This window comes from Heterodontus francisci, chromosome 6 (genome assembly GCF_036365525.1).
Source record: "Heterodontus francisci isolate sHetFra1 chromosome 6, sHetFra1.hap1, whole genome shotgun sequence".
NCBI classification, from domain to species: Eukaryota; Metazoa; Chordata; class Chondrichthyes; order Heterodontiformes; family Heterodontidae; genus Heterodontus; species Heterodontus francisci.
Window position 1 is genome coordinate 8,833,187 of NC_090376.1, and position 16,267 is coordinate 8,849,453.

At 42.9% G+C, this 16,267-nt stretch overlaps 1 protein-coding gene across 3 annotated transcripts in view; it reads left to right on the forward strand.

Annotated features, from left to right (window-relative positions):
* Positions 1 to 15,828, forward strand: part of LOC137371119 (P2Y purinoceptor 3) — a 51,098-nt gene extending 35,270 nt beyond the window's left edge. The window contains exons 3-4 of one of the 3 annotated variants that reach the window (XM_068033081.1): positions 8,027 to 8,196; positions 11,475 to 15,828. In XM_068033081.1, the coding sequence (XP_067889182.1) occupies positions 11,523 to 12,521 (999 nt within the window). In that variant the 5' untranslated portion in view covers positions 8,027 to 8,196; positions 11,475 to 11,522 and the 3' untranslated portion in view covers positions 12,522 to 15,828. The remainder of the gene's footprint in view (positions 1 to 8,026; positions 8,197 to 11,474) is intronic. The other 2 variants (XM_068033082.1, XM_068033083.1) reach the window with 2 other exon arrangements.
* Positions 15,829 to 16,267: the final 439 nt, after the last annotated feature.

Below are 16,267 nucleotides of genomic sequence, written 5' to 3' on the forward strand. Positions count from 1 at the left end.
CTCCTTACGAGGCCAAGTGTCAAATTTTATTGGATTTTGTTCCTGTGAAGTGCCTTGCAATGCTTTACTATGTTAAAGGCGCTATATAAATTGCAAGTTGTTGTTGCCTGCTAATTGAGCAGAATTGAAGCGTGAACCTCTGAGTGAAAAAAAGTGAAATAAATGGTAACAAGCTTAAAATTAAAGAATAGATTTTAGCCTGTTAGATTGTAGAGAATCAAATGGAACTTCCAAAAGGGAAATAGGATTAATGTTAACCAGATGGTTAACCTCATTACAGTCAAGTCCCACAGTCACCAGAAACTGACCCAGCTTTAGTTTTTACAAGGGTCAACGACCTTTACCGTCACGACTGAGCCATTAGCTAAAGAAATCCGCACTGACCTGGAGATAAGGGAGTCAGTGTGCTTGCCAGACATCACGGATTCTCACCACATGCAGTTCTCTTGCCCTTTGGACCCTTGAAGTCAATGCCCTTCAAGTAACATAATCATAATTAAAGGATTCAGAGCTATATAAGACAAAGCAACAACGATAAAAGGCTTGCTCTTTGGCATATCTCAAAGCATATCCTCTTTCACATAGACTGCACTCAGACAGCAAGTTGTGGTGATCTGGAATGCGCTGCCTGACAGGGCGGTGGAAGCAGATGCAATAGTAACTTTCAAAAAGGGAATTGGATAAATACTAAAAAAGGAAAAAAATATGGTCATGGGGATAGAGAAGGGGAGTGGATAGCTCTTTCAAAGGGCTGGTACAGACACTATGGGCTGAATGGCCTCCTTCTTTGATCTGAGGGTCAATATAACCTCGAATACCAAAATCTTTGCAAAGCCAGCTTTCTGGTAATACCTAAACACATCCAGGATACTTCTCTCTTGACTTGGACCCCAATAACACAGTAGGAGATGAAACAGTATTCTGAATACTCCCAATCAGGATCATCTAAGGCGTCTTGGAAAAGATGAAAACAACTTGCATTGATATCACACCTTTCCGTGTTCAGTTGCAGCAAGACTCGGCCAACATCCAGGCATGAGCCAGGTAAAACTAAAAAAACGAAAATAAAATAACCAAATTTTAAAAAACTAAACATAAAAAGGGGGGGGGGGCCCCGTCATGCTCTGAAATGATTGAACTCAGTATTCAGTCTGGCAGGCTGTAGCGTGCCTAACCGGTAAATGAGATGCTGTTCCTCGAGCTTGTTATTTTTTCTTTTCTTTTTTTCTTTTCTCTTTTTTTATTTGGTTATTTTATTTTAGTTTGTTTAGTTTGTTCCAACTGTGCTTTTAGTTTGTGCTTGGAATGCTTTGTGCTTTACAATCAATTCACACCCTCTCTGTACTAATGCTTTGTCTTTCACCACGCAATTAACATACCTTCTGGTCAGTTATTCCTGTGACCCTCTGTCCTATCAACATCTTCTCTTTTGTTATTTCTTGCTCCACCACCGCCACCCCCCCCCTCCCCACCCCCCCACTTTCCTTGCTTAAAACCTTTTCAATTTCTAATATCTGCCAGTTCTGATGAAGGGTCACTGACCTGAAACATTAACTCTGCTTCTCGTAGCATTCGTAACAAGGTTGACGAGTTAACGGCACAAATAATCGCGAATAAATATGATTTGGTAGCCATTACGGAGACATGGTTACAGGTTGGTCAGAACTGGGAGTTAAATATCCAGGGGTACCAGACTATTCGGAAGGACAGACAGGAAGGTAAGGGAGGTGGTGTAGCTCTGATACTCAAGGACGACATCAGGGCGGTGCTGAGAGATGATATAGGTTCTATGGAGAATGAGGTTGAATCCATTTGGGTGGAAATTAGAAACTCTAAAAAGAAAAAGTCATTGATAGGTGTAGTCTATAGGCCACCAAATAATAACATCACATTGGGGCGGGCAATAAACAAAGAAATAACTAATGCCTGTAAAAATGGTACGGCAATTATCATGGGGGATTTTAATCTACATGTAGATTGGTCGAACCAGCTCAGTCAGGGTAGCCTTGAGGAGGAATTCGTTGAGTGTATCCGTGATAGTTTTCTTGAACAGTATGTAATGGAACCGACGAGGGAGCAAGCTATCCTAGATCTAGTCCTGTGTAATGAGACAGGAATAATTAATGACCTCATAGTTAGGGATCCTCTTGGAAGGAGTGATCACAGTATGGTTGAATTTAGAATACAGATGGAGAGTGTGAAGATAAAATCCAATACCAGGGTCCTGTGCTTGAACAAGGGGGACTACAATAGAATGAGGGAGGACTTGGCTAAAGTGGACTGGAAACAAAGATTTTATGGTGGGACAGTTGACGAGCAGTGGAGGACTTTCAAAGCAATTTTTCAAAGTGCTCAGCAAAAGTATATGCCAGTGAAAAGGAAGGACTGGAAGAAAAGGGGTAATCTGCCATGGGTGTCTAAGGAAATAAGGGAGGCTATCAAATTGAAAGAGAAGGCATACAAAGTGGCTAAAAGCAGCATGAAACTAGAAGATTGAGAAAACTTTAAGGGTCAACAGAAAGCTACAAAAAGAGCTATAAAGAAAAGTAAGATAGAACATGAGAAAAAACTAGCACAGAATATAAAGACAGATAGCAAAAGTTTCTTTAAATATATAAAACGAAAAAGAGTGGCTAAAGTAAACGTTGATCCTTTAGAGGATGAGAAGGGGAATTTAGTTATGGGATATGATGAAATGGCCGAGGCATTGAACAAGTATTTTGTATCGGTCTTCACAGTGGAGGACATTAATAACATGCCAGTAATTGACAAAGAGACGAACGTAGGTGAGGACCTGGAAACAATCATTATTACGGAAGAGGTAGTGTTGGGCAAGCTAATGGAGCTAAGGATTGATAAGTCTCCTGGCCCTGATGGAATGCATCCCAGGGTACTAAAAGAGATGGCGGGAGAAATAGCAGGTGCACTGACGGTAATTTTCCAAAATTCACTGGACTCTGGGGTAGTCCCAGCTGATTGGAAAACAGCAGATGTGACGCCACTGTTTAAAAAGGGAGGTAGACAAAAGATGGGGAATTATAGATCGGTTAGCTTAACCTCTGTAGTGGGGAAGATGCTTGAGTCTATTATCAAGGAAGAAATAGCAGGGCATCTCAATAGAAATTGTCCCGTTGGGCAGACGCAGCATGGGTTCATGAAGGGCAGGTCATGCTTGACAAATCTTTTGGAATTCTATGATGACATTACGAGCAAGGTGGACAATGGGGACCCAGTGGATGTGTTGTACCTTGATTTCCAAAAGGCCTTCGACAAGGTGCCGCACAAGAGGCTGCTGCATAAGATAAGGAGGCATGGCATTAGGGGTAAAGTATTAGCATGGATAGAGGATTGGTTGACTAACAGGAAGCAGAGAGTGGGGATAAATGAGTGCTATTCTGGGTGGCAATCAGTCACTAGTGGTGTGCCTCAGGGATCGGTGTTGGGACCGCAATTATTTACAATTTATATAGATGATTTGGAGTTCGGGACCACATGTAGGGTGTCAAAGTTTGCAGATGACACTAAGATGAGTGGCAGAGCAAAGTGTGCAGATGGCTGTGAAACTTTGCAGAGGAACATAGATACATTGAGTGAGTGGGCAAAGGTCTGGCAGATGGAATACAATGTTAATAAATGTGAAGTCATTCATTTTGGTAGGAGTAACAGTAAAAAGGATTATTACTTGAATGGTAAAAGGTTGCAGCATGCTGCTATGCAGAGGGACCTAGGTGTCCTTGTGCATGAATCGCAGAAGGTTGGTCTGCAGGTACAGCAAGTAATTAGGAAGGCAAATGGAATTTTGTCCTTCATTGCTAAAGGGATTGAGTTTAAAAGCAGAGAGGTTATGTTGCAGCTGTATAAGGTACTGGTGAGGCCGCACCTGGAGTACTGTGTGCAGTTTTGGTCTCCTTACTTGAGAAAGGATATACTGGCACTGGAGAGGGTGCAGAGGAGGTTCACTAGGTTGATTCCGGAGTTGAGGGGGTTGGCTTATGAGGAGAGACTGAGTAGATTGGGGTTATATTCATTGGAGTTCAGAAGAATGAGGGGGGATCTTATAGAAACATATAAAATCATGAAGGGAATAGATAAGATACAAGTAGAGAGGATGTTTCCACTGGCAGGTGAAGCTAGGACAAGAGGGCATAGCCTCAAGATTAGAGGGAGCATATTTAGGACTGAATTAAGAAGGAACTTCTTCACCCAGAGGGTTGTTAATCTATGGAATTCCTTGCCCAGTGAAGTAGTTGACGCTTCTTCAGTAAACGTCTTTAAAGCTAAGGTAGATATCTTTTTGAACAATAAAGGAATTAAGGGATATGGTGAGAGCGCGGGTAAGTGGATCTGAGTCCACGAAAAGATCAGCCATGATCTTATTGAATGGCGAAGCAGGCTCGAGGGGCCGGACGGCCTACTCCTGCTCCTAGTTCTTATGATCTCTCTCCACAGATGCTGCCAGACCTGCTGAGTATTTCCAGCATTTCTTGTTTTTATTTCAGATTTCCAGCATCTGCAGTATTTTGCTTTTATTGACGTACTATGAAAGTTCAGTCACTGTTGTAATAAGGAAGCAAGCAGCCAATTTGTGCACAGCAAGCTCCCTGTGATGTGATAATGACCAGATAATCTGTTTTAGTGATGTTGGTTGAAGCATAAACATTGGTCCTGGGAAGAACTCCCCTACTCTTCTTCGAAATAGTGCCATGTGGTCTTTTACATTCAACTGAGGGGGTAATACAGGGCCTTGGTTTAATGTCCCATGTGAAAGATTGCACTGCCTCAGTACGGCACTGGAATGTCAGCTTAGATTACATGCTCAAGTCTCTTGAGTGGGACTCAAACCCACAACCATCTGACTCATAGGTAGAAGTACTACCCACTGGGCAGTGGCTAAGTAACATTGTCTGGTTAAGTTGATCATGCTTTAGTGTCACTTTGCATCAAGGCAGCAATACAGGAAAATATCTAAACATAGATACCTGGTTAGGTGTTACAGGAGGGCCTTGAATGTCAGCTAGAAATAAACCACCACCTTTCCAGAAAGCCAATGGCCTTTTATTGAAAACACACATAGACCTGTGCCTTATGATAACCAAATCTGAAATTGGACTTTGTAGTCTTTTAACCCATTATCTGTTATGGAGATTAGCATTTCTTGTAATACCTCAAAAATCCAATAGAGCAAAACTAATGCAGTTTAAATAAACTTTCAGTGAAATGCAAATTGGATTGCTTTTTCAAAAGAGCTGGCGCAGGTATGATGGGCCATATAGTTGTCTTCTGTGCTGTAAGACTAAAACTGCCAATGGGCCTGGTTTTTATGCTGAACAGTTCCTCGTCTTCTTGGCATAGCTTTTGCCTCTTCACTTCCATGTAAGTTCTACAGCTGGTTTCCTGTGACAGATATAAACAGGTTTAAAATTCAACTCAAGATTAGTCGAGGCTTTTCCCACTTCCCATCGCTGGTGTATAAAATTTAAAATCCATAGTGTACTGTTCATTGCATTTACTGTTTCACGAACAACTCCAGAGAATATAAGCGCATTCTACTCAATCTCTCTTCCTAAAACAGCCCTCTCATCTCGGGAATCAATCTAGTGAACTTTCGTTGCAATCCCTCTAAGGTAAATACATTAGGACCCTACTATAACGCGGTCCACTATAGCACAGAACTTTGTATAACAGGGTCTGTCTCAGACCCAAAAAGAGTAACAGATGAGAAAAAAGAAATGGTAAGGGTTTTAGTAAGCATGTGAAAGATAAAGTAATTAAAGATTGTGTAGGACTGCTTAGGGGTAAATCTCTTTGCAGAGAATGAACGCATAGTAGAAGCATGGTGAAGATATTAGATTAGCATGGTGATTAGATATTAGTGTATAAACCATTAGGTCCTCATGACATACATCCTAGGCTGTTGAAGGAAGTCAACAGCTCTGAACAGAATTCTTCAATCTTCTTAGATGTGTAAATTATGCTGAGTGACTGGATGTCACATCGTTCAGTAAGTAAAGGAAAGAAAGATAAACTAAGTACCTGCAGCCATGTTAGTTTTTTTTCTATTTGTTTCATGAGATCTGGGCGTCACTGGCCAGGCCAGCATTTATTTTCCATCCCTAATTGCCTTTGAGAAGGTGGTGGTGAGCTGTCTTCTTGAACCGTTGCAGTCCTTGGGTGTAGGTACACCCACAGTGCTGTTAGGAAGAGAGTTCCAGGATTTTGACCCAGCAACAGTGAAGGGACGGCGATATAGGTCCAAGCCAGGATGGTGTGTGGGATGGAGGGGAACTTGCAGGTGGTTGTGTTCCCATGCATCTGCTGCCCTTGTCATTCTAGGTGATAGAGACCATGGGTTTGGAAGCTGCTGTCGAAGGAGGGTTGGTGAGTTGCTGCAGTGCATCTTGTAGATGGTACACACTGCTGCCACTGTGCGTCAGTGATGGAGGCAGTGAATGTTGAAGGTGGTGGATGGGGTGCTGATCACACAGGCTGCTTTGTCCTGGATGGTGTTGAGCTTCCTGTGTGAGCTGCACCCATCCAGGCAAGTGGAGAGTATTCCATCACACTCCTGACTTGTGGACAAACTCTTCAAATCTAGAATCCAAAATCGAATTAGTGAATATTTAGAAATTCAGAAGGTAATAAATCACAGCCAACATGGATTTAGCAAAGGCAAATAATACGATGGAATTTCTTTTGAAATAACTGTGTAAGTAAAGAGAATGCTGCAGTTGTAGTGTGTATAAATTTTCATGAAGTCATTTGCAACTGGATAATTTACACAAGCAAAAATATAAACAAAAAAAGAATGTAAGTTGTAACATGCATTATTCTGGCTTGCTGCTTTTGAAAGGACCTCGTTCTATCGTGGTCTCACCTATAACGCAGTCTAGAGATATGGTCCCCATGGACTGCGTTATAGAGGGACCCCAGTGTATATCCTTTCTTAGGCAAGAGACAAAAACTGTACACTGTGCTCCAAGTGTGGCCTCATCATGCCCTGTATAATTGTAGCAAGACTTCTTTACTCTTATACTCCAATTCCTTTGTAATAAAAGCTAACATACATTTTGCCTTCCTAATTGCTTGCTATACTTGCATGGTAACTTCATGTGATTCCCGTACAAGGGCATCCAAATCCATTTGAATCCCAGCGTTTACTAATCTCCAACCTTTTTAAAAAATGTTCTGCCTTTCCGTTCTTCCTATCAAAATGGATAATTTCACATTTCCCAATGTTATACTCCACCTGCCAGCTTCTTGTCCAATCACTGGTCTATATCCCTTTGCAGCCTCTTTACGTCCTCATCCCAGCTTACTTTCACACTGAGCTTTGCCTTGTTATTACATGACAGGTAATGCAAGAAGGTTGAGAATTGTTGTTCTGCATTTCGGTAGCAGTTAAGCAAGTGATCTGAAATGCCAGCCCTCTCACTGTCCTGTGCTGTATGAAGCTGACCACAAGGTCTCTGGTTAGATGGAGCCAGCTGACCAATCCTCCTAGCAGTTAGATGTCTGGCAGAATGTCGGTTTTCTGATCTTCCACTAGCCGGAGAACAGTGAAGAGCACAGATCAAATTGAGTAGTGAGCAGGAATGATTGAACATTGGGTAGTTTTCCTTCATTCTCTTTGGGGGGGTGAGCAAAATTTATAAAGATTGCTCCCTGAGAAGATTAAATGGGTGGGCTAGAGTCCGTGATCAGGCTGCTTGCATTGTTGTCAGTGGGTAGCCCTCCAGTCTCTGAGTCAGCAGGCTGTGGGTTCAAGTTCCAGACCAGGACTCAGCACCAAGAGCAAGGATGAGACTCTAGTACAGTACTGAGGGAGTGCTGCACTCACAGCGGTGTATCTTAAATGAGATGTTAAACTGAGACTCTGTCTGCCCTCTCGGGTGGATGTAATAGATCCCATGGCACTATTTTTGAAGAAGAGCAGGGGGAGTTCTCCTGGTGCCCTGGTTAATATTTATCCCTCAATCAGTATCACAAAAACAGATGATTTTAGTCATTATCACATTACTGTTTGTAGGAGCTTCCTGTGCACAGATTGGCTGCCGTGTTTCCTACATTTCAACAGAGACTACGCTTCAAAAAGTACTTCATTGGCTGTAAAGCACTTTGGGATGTTCAGTGGTCATGAAAGGTGCTATATAAATGCAAGTCTTTCTCTTACATGGGCTGTCGAAGGTGAATAAATGGGTAAGTAGAGTGCATGATAGAGTAACATGCATATGGGCTGTGGAAAGAGCAGGTTTGATGTTGCAAATGGCCTTTCCTCAGTTCCTCAGAAAGTTATTACTTGATTTGGTATATGTGATATTTTTACAATTGTCTTCCTTCAACTTTGAGCTTGGACAGTGAGTGTTGAGAATGAAACCATGGGGCACATCACAGATTGACTCTGTACTCGTCTGATACTCACTTTCCAGAAGGGTTTATTGCCAGATGGTAAGACAAAACCTGGTGTCAAACACGCCACTGTGTCAGTCTAACGTCACGCTATTTGCAGGTGATATTATGGTTGCGGGATTGGAGTAAAATAGCTCTTTCCCAGTGATGGAAATCACTCCACTCAAAGAGTGAATTCAGTTTTTAATTAGAATGAATTCTCCAAAGCTCGGGCGAGGGCCTGTAGCATCAATAACATTTTGTTTTTCCTTTCATTCTCAGGGTGTGGGCATCATTTACAAGGACAGCATTTATTGCCCATTCCTAAATTGGCCTTGAGAAGGTGGTGGTGGTGAGCCGCCTTATGAACCGCTGCAGTCCATGCAGTGTAGGTACACCCACGGTGCTGTTAAGGAGGAAGTTGCAGGAACTTAATCCAGTGAGGATAACGGAATGGTGATGGCGTGTGGCTTGGAGGGGAACTTGGAGGTGGTGGTGTTCCCATGTGCCTGCTGCCCTTGGCTTTTCTAGGTGGTGGTGGTGGTTGCGGGTTTGGGAGGTTCTGTCGAGCTACTTGCAATACAAATAAAATGTATTTTATTGGAGAAAGTATTATTGCAAGAATGAGCCGTATCACCAAAGCTGGAAGGTTCTCACTGTCTGTGCTGTGTTAGCTAATCTCCTCTTGGGTAGTCAAAGGGGTAGGGATCGCTCCCCTCAGCACCTTATGGTAAGTGAGGATAAATGAAAATTCAGCCAGGGTTCTTACCCCAATGCTAACCAGTGAGCCCTGCCAGAACTCGAACCTGAGCAAGAATTAGAGCTTTGTGAAAAGATTGTCAAAAGGCAATTTTATCATAGAACCACAGAGCACAGAAGGAGGCCATTCAGCCCATCAGGCCTGTGCCGTCCCATGGCTGTGCATATTTTCCCTTTTCAAGTATATATCCAACTTCTTAGATGATCTATTATCTGGTATGGGCTTTGGTGAGTCACAGACCTTTGTTAAGTATAAAGTAAAGCTAGCTACATCAACCATACACATAGAAATGGCCAAAGGACTTACTTAGTGAAGGTATTGCACAAGTTGGGAACCTATCTGATTGGCAGCAGGCGAGGGCACTGTGGCCTCAAGTGCGCCGTTCATATGAAATAAGTCGGACGAGGAAGCATATGACGTAAATAGTAGAGCAGAGGAGCTGGTGTTTGATGATAACATGTTCCCAACACAGAGCCCATCCCTGGGAACTGGTGCTAGTTCTGTAATACAATGTCATTTATGCTCTGAATTAGTGCTTGTGGTCAAGAGTTACCTGTTCTCACTGTATGTGGTGATGTCTGTTGTGGTTAAAAAAAACACTGGGCTCCGTGAACCAGCAAACCTTAAAAGGAATGTTAACAACAGGGCACCAGATAATACCTTAAACCCTTCACATTAACTACGGATCAAAGACCCATCCACGTCTAAGAAACTACTGGATATCTAGACTTCTCTTGTTTGAACTGCCTGACATGAACTCCTCCAAATTATATTAACTATATCACTACCAGACCCATATTAGGACAGAGGTGAATCATCAAACAGGGAGTTAGACCATGAAATCATAAATTATTCCTTTATTAACATACCTAATAATAATACAATTAGTATCAGCTTTGTATTAAACGGTGAAACTAGTCAAAATACTTGAGTAGATATTATTAGCTATAATAATAATTAAATAAATAATAATTAACTGGAATGACTATCTGAGGTGACAAGAAGCAGGGGAGTTCTTCCTAATGTCCTAACCAATATTTATACCTCACTCGATGCCTGAAAACAGATTTCTGGACCATTATCACATTATTGACTCAAATTCCTACATTACAATAATGACTACAGTTCATAAGAACATAAGCAATCGGAGCTGGGGTCGTCCATTCGGTCCTTTGAACCTGTTCCGCTATTCACAAAGATCATGGCTGATCATCTTCCTCAATTCCACCTTCCCGATCTATCTTCATATCCCTTAATTCCCATAGTGCCCAAAAATCTATTGACCTCTGTCTTGAATATACTCAATGACTGAGAATCCACAGCTCTCTGGGATAGAGAATTCCAAACATCCATAACCCTTTGAGTGAAGAAATTCCTCCTCATCTCCATCCTAAATGGTCAACTCTTTATTCTGAGAACCCATGTTTTAGATTCCCCAGGAGGGGAAGCATCCTCCCAGTATACCTGTTAAACCCCTTAATATATTTTATATGGTTGAAAGAGATCACCTCTTATTCTTCCAAATTCCAGGGAATATGGGTCCATTCTACTCAATATCTCCTGTCAGGACAATCCCAGCATCATAGGAACCAGTCTAGTAAATCTTCGTTGCACTCCCTCCAAGGTTAGTATAGCCTTCCTTAGGTAATGAGACCAAAACTGTACACAATATTCCAGCTGTGATCTCACCAAGGCCCTACAAATTGCAGTAAGACTTGTTCACTCTTATATCCCCATCCCTTGTTTAATGATGTCTTCCCTTTTGAAGAAGAGCAGTTGAGTTCTTTCCTCGGTGTCCTGGCGAATATTTAATCCCGAGCCAACATTAATACAAATTAGCTGGTTGCTTACAGTGGTTGCTGAGTTTCCTACGTTATGACAGTGACTGCACTTCAAAAGTATTTCACTTGTGCTTTGGGATATCCTGAGGTCATGAAAGGCGCTATAGAAATGCAAGTTTTTCCTTCTTTCATTACCACAAGTGACTACTAAAGTTGAATCAATCCATGAAGGAATTGGATAACTATTTTAAACGGGAATATCAAAGCTTCCAGGGAAAGAACAGGAAAATGGAGTCGAATAGTTAACTTCAGAACCAGCACAGTCATGTTGGGCTGAATGGCCTCCCTCACTAATGAAATTTGTGCGATTTGATGACTTAAGGACAATGGGAGATCATTGGGGTTTTATAAAGAACCATAGTAAGGATATCAAGGGAAATGGAGCCAAGATCAACCATGATCTCATTAAATAGCAGAACAGGCTTGAGGGGCTGAATGGTGTCTTCCTGATGCTGATGTTCCTAATTAAATTTGATTTTTCATTTCAGCAGGGCTGAACGTGATAAAAGAAATTGAAGAATTCGGGAGCCAGGAACATGAATAATTCCACCTCTGGCCCTCAGTCCAGTTCTGAGGCCAAAGGCTGCACATTTCAAGAGAAATTCAAGAACATTCTGCTGCCTGTCACCTACACTGTGGTCCTGATCCTTGGCCTGGTCTTAAACTTGACGGTCATCGTACAGGTCTGGCTTTCTCAGAAGCCGCTGACCAGAAGTGCCATCTACATGGTCAACCTAGCCATGGCTGATATCCTGTATGTGTGCTCCCTTCCACTTCTGATCTACAATTACATTCACATGGACTACTGGCCCTTCGGCGAGGTGATGTGCAAGGCCGTCCGTTTCTTGTTCTACGCCAATCTGCATGGGAGCATCCTGTTCCTCACCTGTATCAGCTTGCAACGTTACATTGGCATCTGCTACCCTCTAAGCACATGGCATAAGAAGCGGGGCCCCAGGTTTGCCTGGATGGTCTGCAGCCTGATTTGGGCATTCGTGATAGTGGAATGCGCTCCCACCTGGAAATTCGCCTCCACCGGCGTCCAGCGAAACAGGACAGTGTGCTACGACCTGAGCAGCCCAGATTTTTCCCTTTATTACTTCCCCTATGGGATTGTCCTGACTGTGGTGGGGTTCGCAGTCCCGTTCGCCGGGCTGCTGATGTGCTACTGCGCCATGGCGATAGTTCTCTACAAGCCAGACGAGGGGCTGGGCCTCGCCATCCAACGGAAGAAGAGCAAGGCCTTGCGGATGGTTGTCATTGTGGCCGCTGTTTTCATCATCAGCTTCCTGCCTTTTCACCTGACCAAGACCATGTACCTCATTGTCCGTACTCAGAAATCCATCGGCTGCGAGACGCTGCAAAGTTTTGCCCGGGCCTACAAGGCCACAAGGCCCCTCGCCAGCATGAACAGTGTCCTGGACCCCATTCTCTTCTACTTCACCTATAAGAGATTCAGGCAGAGCACACGGAGCCTACTGGAGAAAGTCAACACCAACTGGAAGGCTAAAGTTCACGAACAGGAGGCAAGATGAACTTTGATCTCCATGGTTCCTCACATTTGTCCAGAACTGCCAGAATAGCCGGCTGTCCCTGGCTAGAGGCAGTCTTGAATCAGCACCAAATGAATTGGACTGATATGTCTATAAAGTGACAGTTACATGCCTGACTATGACATTAGATAGAGGAGTGATGTGGATGAGCATCACAGCTTAAGCTGAGTGTGGCCAGCACGAGCACCAGCCATGCATGTTATCCTAGAAAACAAGCAAAATCTGGCACGACCCCCTCGAAACGCTGACAGTTCAATACTGGAGTTAGTATGACACCCAGAAACAAACAATTGCATTGAAAGTGCAACGGGACGCAGGCTTCAGATAGATCCAATGTTTCATCAATCATGATACAAAACTAAAATATACAAAAAGCTTTAAAAGGGGCTTGCAAGTGTTTAAAGATCAAGAGTTATTTTCTAGACAGGGATCTTGGGGGTTAGGACCAACCCCCACCCCCACCCTCCCAAATATTTGGTGTATCTGACAGCATTCACAGTCTTACTATACATCTGTCTTTCAACTCAAAATATAATTTTTTCTTGGACCACATATCCTTGCCATCACTAAGACCATCTATTTCTACTTCCGTAACTTCGCCCTTGCCTCAGCTCATCTGCTGCTGAAACCTCATTGATTCCTTTGTTACCTCTAGACTTGACTATTCCAATGCATTCCAGGGTGGTCTCCCACATTCTACCCTCTGTAAACTGGATGTCATCCAAAATGCTACTGTCTGTATCCATACTAACACCAAGTCTCTTCACCTATCACCTCTGTGCTCATTGACTACATTGACTCCCAGTCAAGCAACATCTTGATTTTAAAATTCTCATCCTTATTTTCAAATCCCTCCATGGTCTCGCCCCTCCCTATCTCTGTAATCTCCTTCAGCCCCACAGCTGTCCGAGATCTCTGCGCTCCTCTAATTCTGACCCCTTGAGCATCCCGATTTTAATTGCTCCACCAATAGCCTTCAGTTGTCTAGACCCTAAGCTCTGGAATAACCTCCCTCCACCTCTCTGCCTCTCCACCTCCGATAGACTCCTTAAAATCTACTTGTTTGGCCAAGCTTTTGGTCATCTGACCTAATATCTCCTTACGTGGCTCGGTGTTTTGCAGCACTCCTGTGAAGTGTCTTGAGGCATTTTATTTCATTAAAGGCACCATATAAATATACTTTGTTGGAAGGGTTACTGATACTTTAAGTATTAAAATCACGTCACTGCAAGTACTTCAGTTCAAGTTTAGAGAAGCCACTTGGCTAAGTGTGGAGCAGAACCACTGACCTGGATCTATTGTGCCAAATGGCTTGTTTCTGTTCTGTAAATACTCTGTAATATTTTCTTCCATTGGGAATATAACACCAGATGCACAATCTTGACCAAGGTTGATTCTTAGTCCATTCCTGATTTAATCAAAACTATGGGTCTGTTGTAGACAAATCAATAGGAGATTGATTTCTGTGATAAGTCAACAACTCCATTATCGTATCATGTGACCAGCCGGATGGTAGGAGGTCAACTAGATGGACCTTGGCTGTTTTTCCCTCCATCAATTCCTATATTCATTTTTTATGATTTTCAGGGATGGGTCTAAATGCAGATTACGTTTTATGTTTTGTTCATCCCGGTCCGTTTCAAATGCAAATTAGCTGCACTTTTAGCGACAAGGATAGTTTGGCTTATTGGTGCCACACTGTTGTAGCTCACTCTCCAACTAGAATCTCTTCAAACACAGCTCCCTCCTGGGATCACGCAATCAATTTATTCACCCCTTGAATCAACTTTGTTGATCAAATAGGATGGTACCAGAGCTGGGAGTTTAGATATCTATCAGGAATGATTAAGCAGGCTGGGACTCTTCTTTAGAAAAGAGAAGACTGAGGGCTGACCTGATCAAGGTCATTAAGATTATAGTGGGGTTCGGTAGGGTAGACGTAGAGAAGCTGTTTCCACTTGTTGGGGAGACCAGAACCAGAGGCCAACAATATTGGGTCGATTAGGCTTGTATTCGCAAGAGTTTAGAAGAAATGAGAGGGGATCGCATAGAAACCTACAAAATCCTAACAGGACTGGACAGACTAAATGCAGGAAGGATGTTCCCGATGGCAGGAGAGTCCAGGACCAGGGGTCACAGTCTAAGGATAAGGGGTAAGCCATTTAGGACTGAGATGAGGAGGGATTTCTTCACCCAGAGAGTGGTGAACCTGTGGAATTCTCTACCACAGAAAGCAGTCAAGGCCAAATCATTAAATATATTCAAGAAAGAGTTCTTAGGGCTAAAGGGATACAGGGAGAAAGCGGGAACAGGGTGCTGAGTTTGGATGATCAGCCATGATCATATTGAATGGCGGTGCAGGCTCGAAGGGCCGAATGGCCTACTCCTGCTCCTATTTATCTGTGTTCCATGTTTCTATATAAGATAGTCATTAATAAATCCAATAGGGAATTCAGGAGGAACGTCTTTACCCAGAGAGTGATGAAAATGTGGAACTCACTAACACAGGGAGTGCTTGAGGCAAATAGTATAGATACATATAAAGGAAACCTTGATAAGCACATTAGGGAGAAAGGAGTGGAAGGATATGTTGATGGGGTTAGATGAAGAAGGGTGGGAGGAGGCTCGTATGGTGCAGAAGCACTAGCATGGACCCGTTGGACCGAATGGCCTGTTTCTGCGCTGTAAATACTATGTCAACAAGGGAACCATGAAGGGTTCTTCCAAACCCTGGTCAATTGAGAGGAGTGTTTTATACTCCTCTTTATTGATGTCCTCTTTTATTAAGTGAGTGAATGCTACTATAATGGAAATAGGTGAGGGAAATATTCTTTAGTTTGCACACGTTATAGTACAACATTGGCTTGTAGGGGGTAAATGTTACAATTTCGCCCTCCTGCAGAGATTTGCACCATCGGATGCATATCAGGTGATGGCGGAATGAGGCAGGGGAGAGTGTGTGAATGTCCATAATTCACAGTCTGCTCATTTTCCAGGAGAACACTTACTCAAAATATCTGTTCTAGTCCCTCGTGAGGTACTATCACTAGTAAAATGAAGTCTTGTCAAGACACCTTGACTCTATGATATCTTGCATCTTGGATCTTATGTAAGAGAATGAACTTTGACTGATGTAGAAAGTGCTGAGATTGATTACTAAACACTCTGACACCTGTAACTGCCTCAAGAGTAGGAAAGGGATGGTTTTCATTTCTCTCGATTGCCCTGAGATTGAAGTTATTATGTGCTATTTTGTGATTTGTAGATTTCCTTATTTTAATTAATAAAGCAGGTGAAAAAAGTGAATGTTTGTAAGTTCAACATCCTTTACAACATGGGATGAGGTGAACGAGGTTACGAAATCTGCTCCCCCTCTACCCTCAGGGATTCGCCTCATGTGAAGTGTTCAACCTCATGCACACTGAAGATCTCAGCCGTGATTCAGTGGGTACCACTCTTGGCTCTGGCTCACAAAGTCACAAATTCAAGTCCCCATTCCAGAGACTTTGGCCCTTAAGCCAGGCTGACACTCCGGGCTGAATTTACTGTGAATGTAGAACACTGTCTTTACATTCATTACCATCTCATTCGGTGCGATTCAATGAGAGGGCATGGGATTAAGTGAATGGCAGGCGGCACTCACGTACCTTTGGGTTCACGACTGTTAAAAGCTGGCGGCACAGAAATGAGGCTTGGCTTCCATCGACATACAGTTCACTTCTGAACCG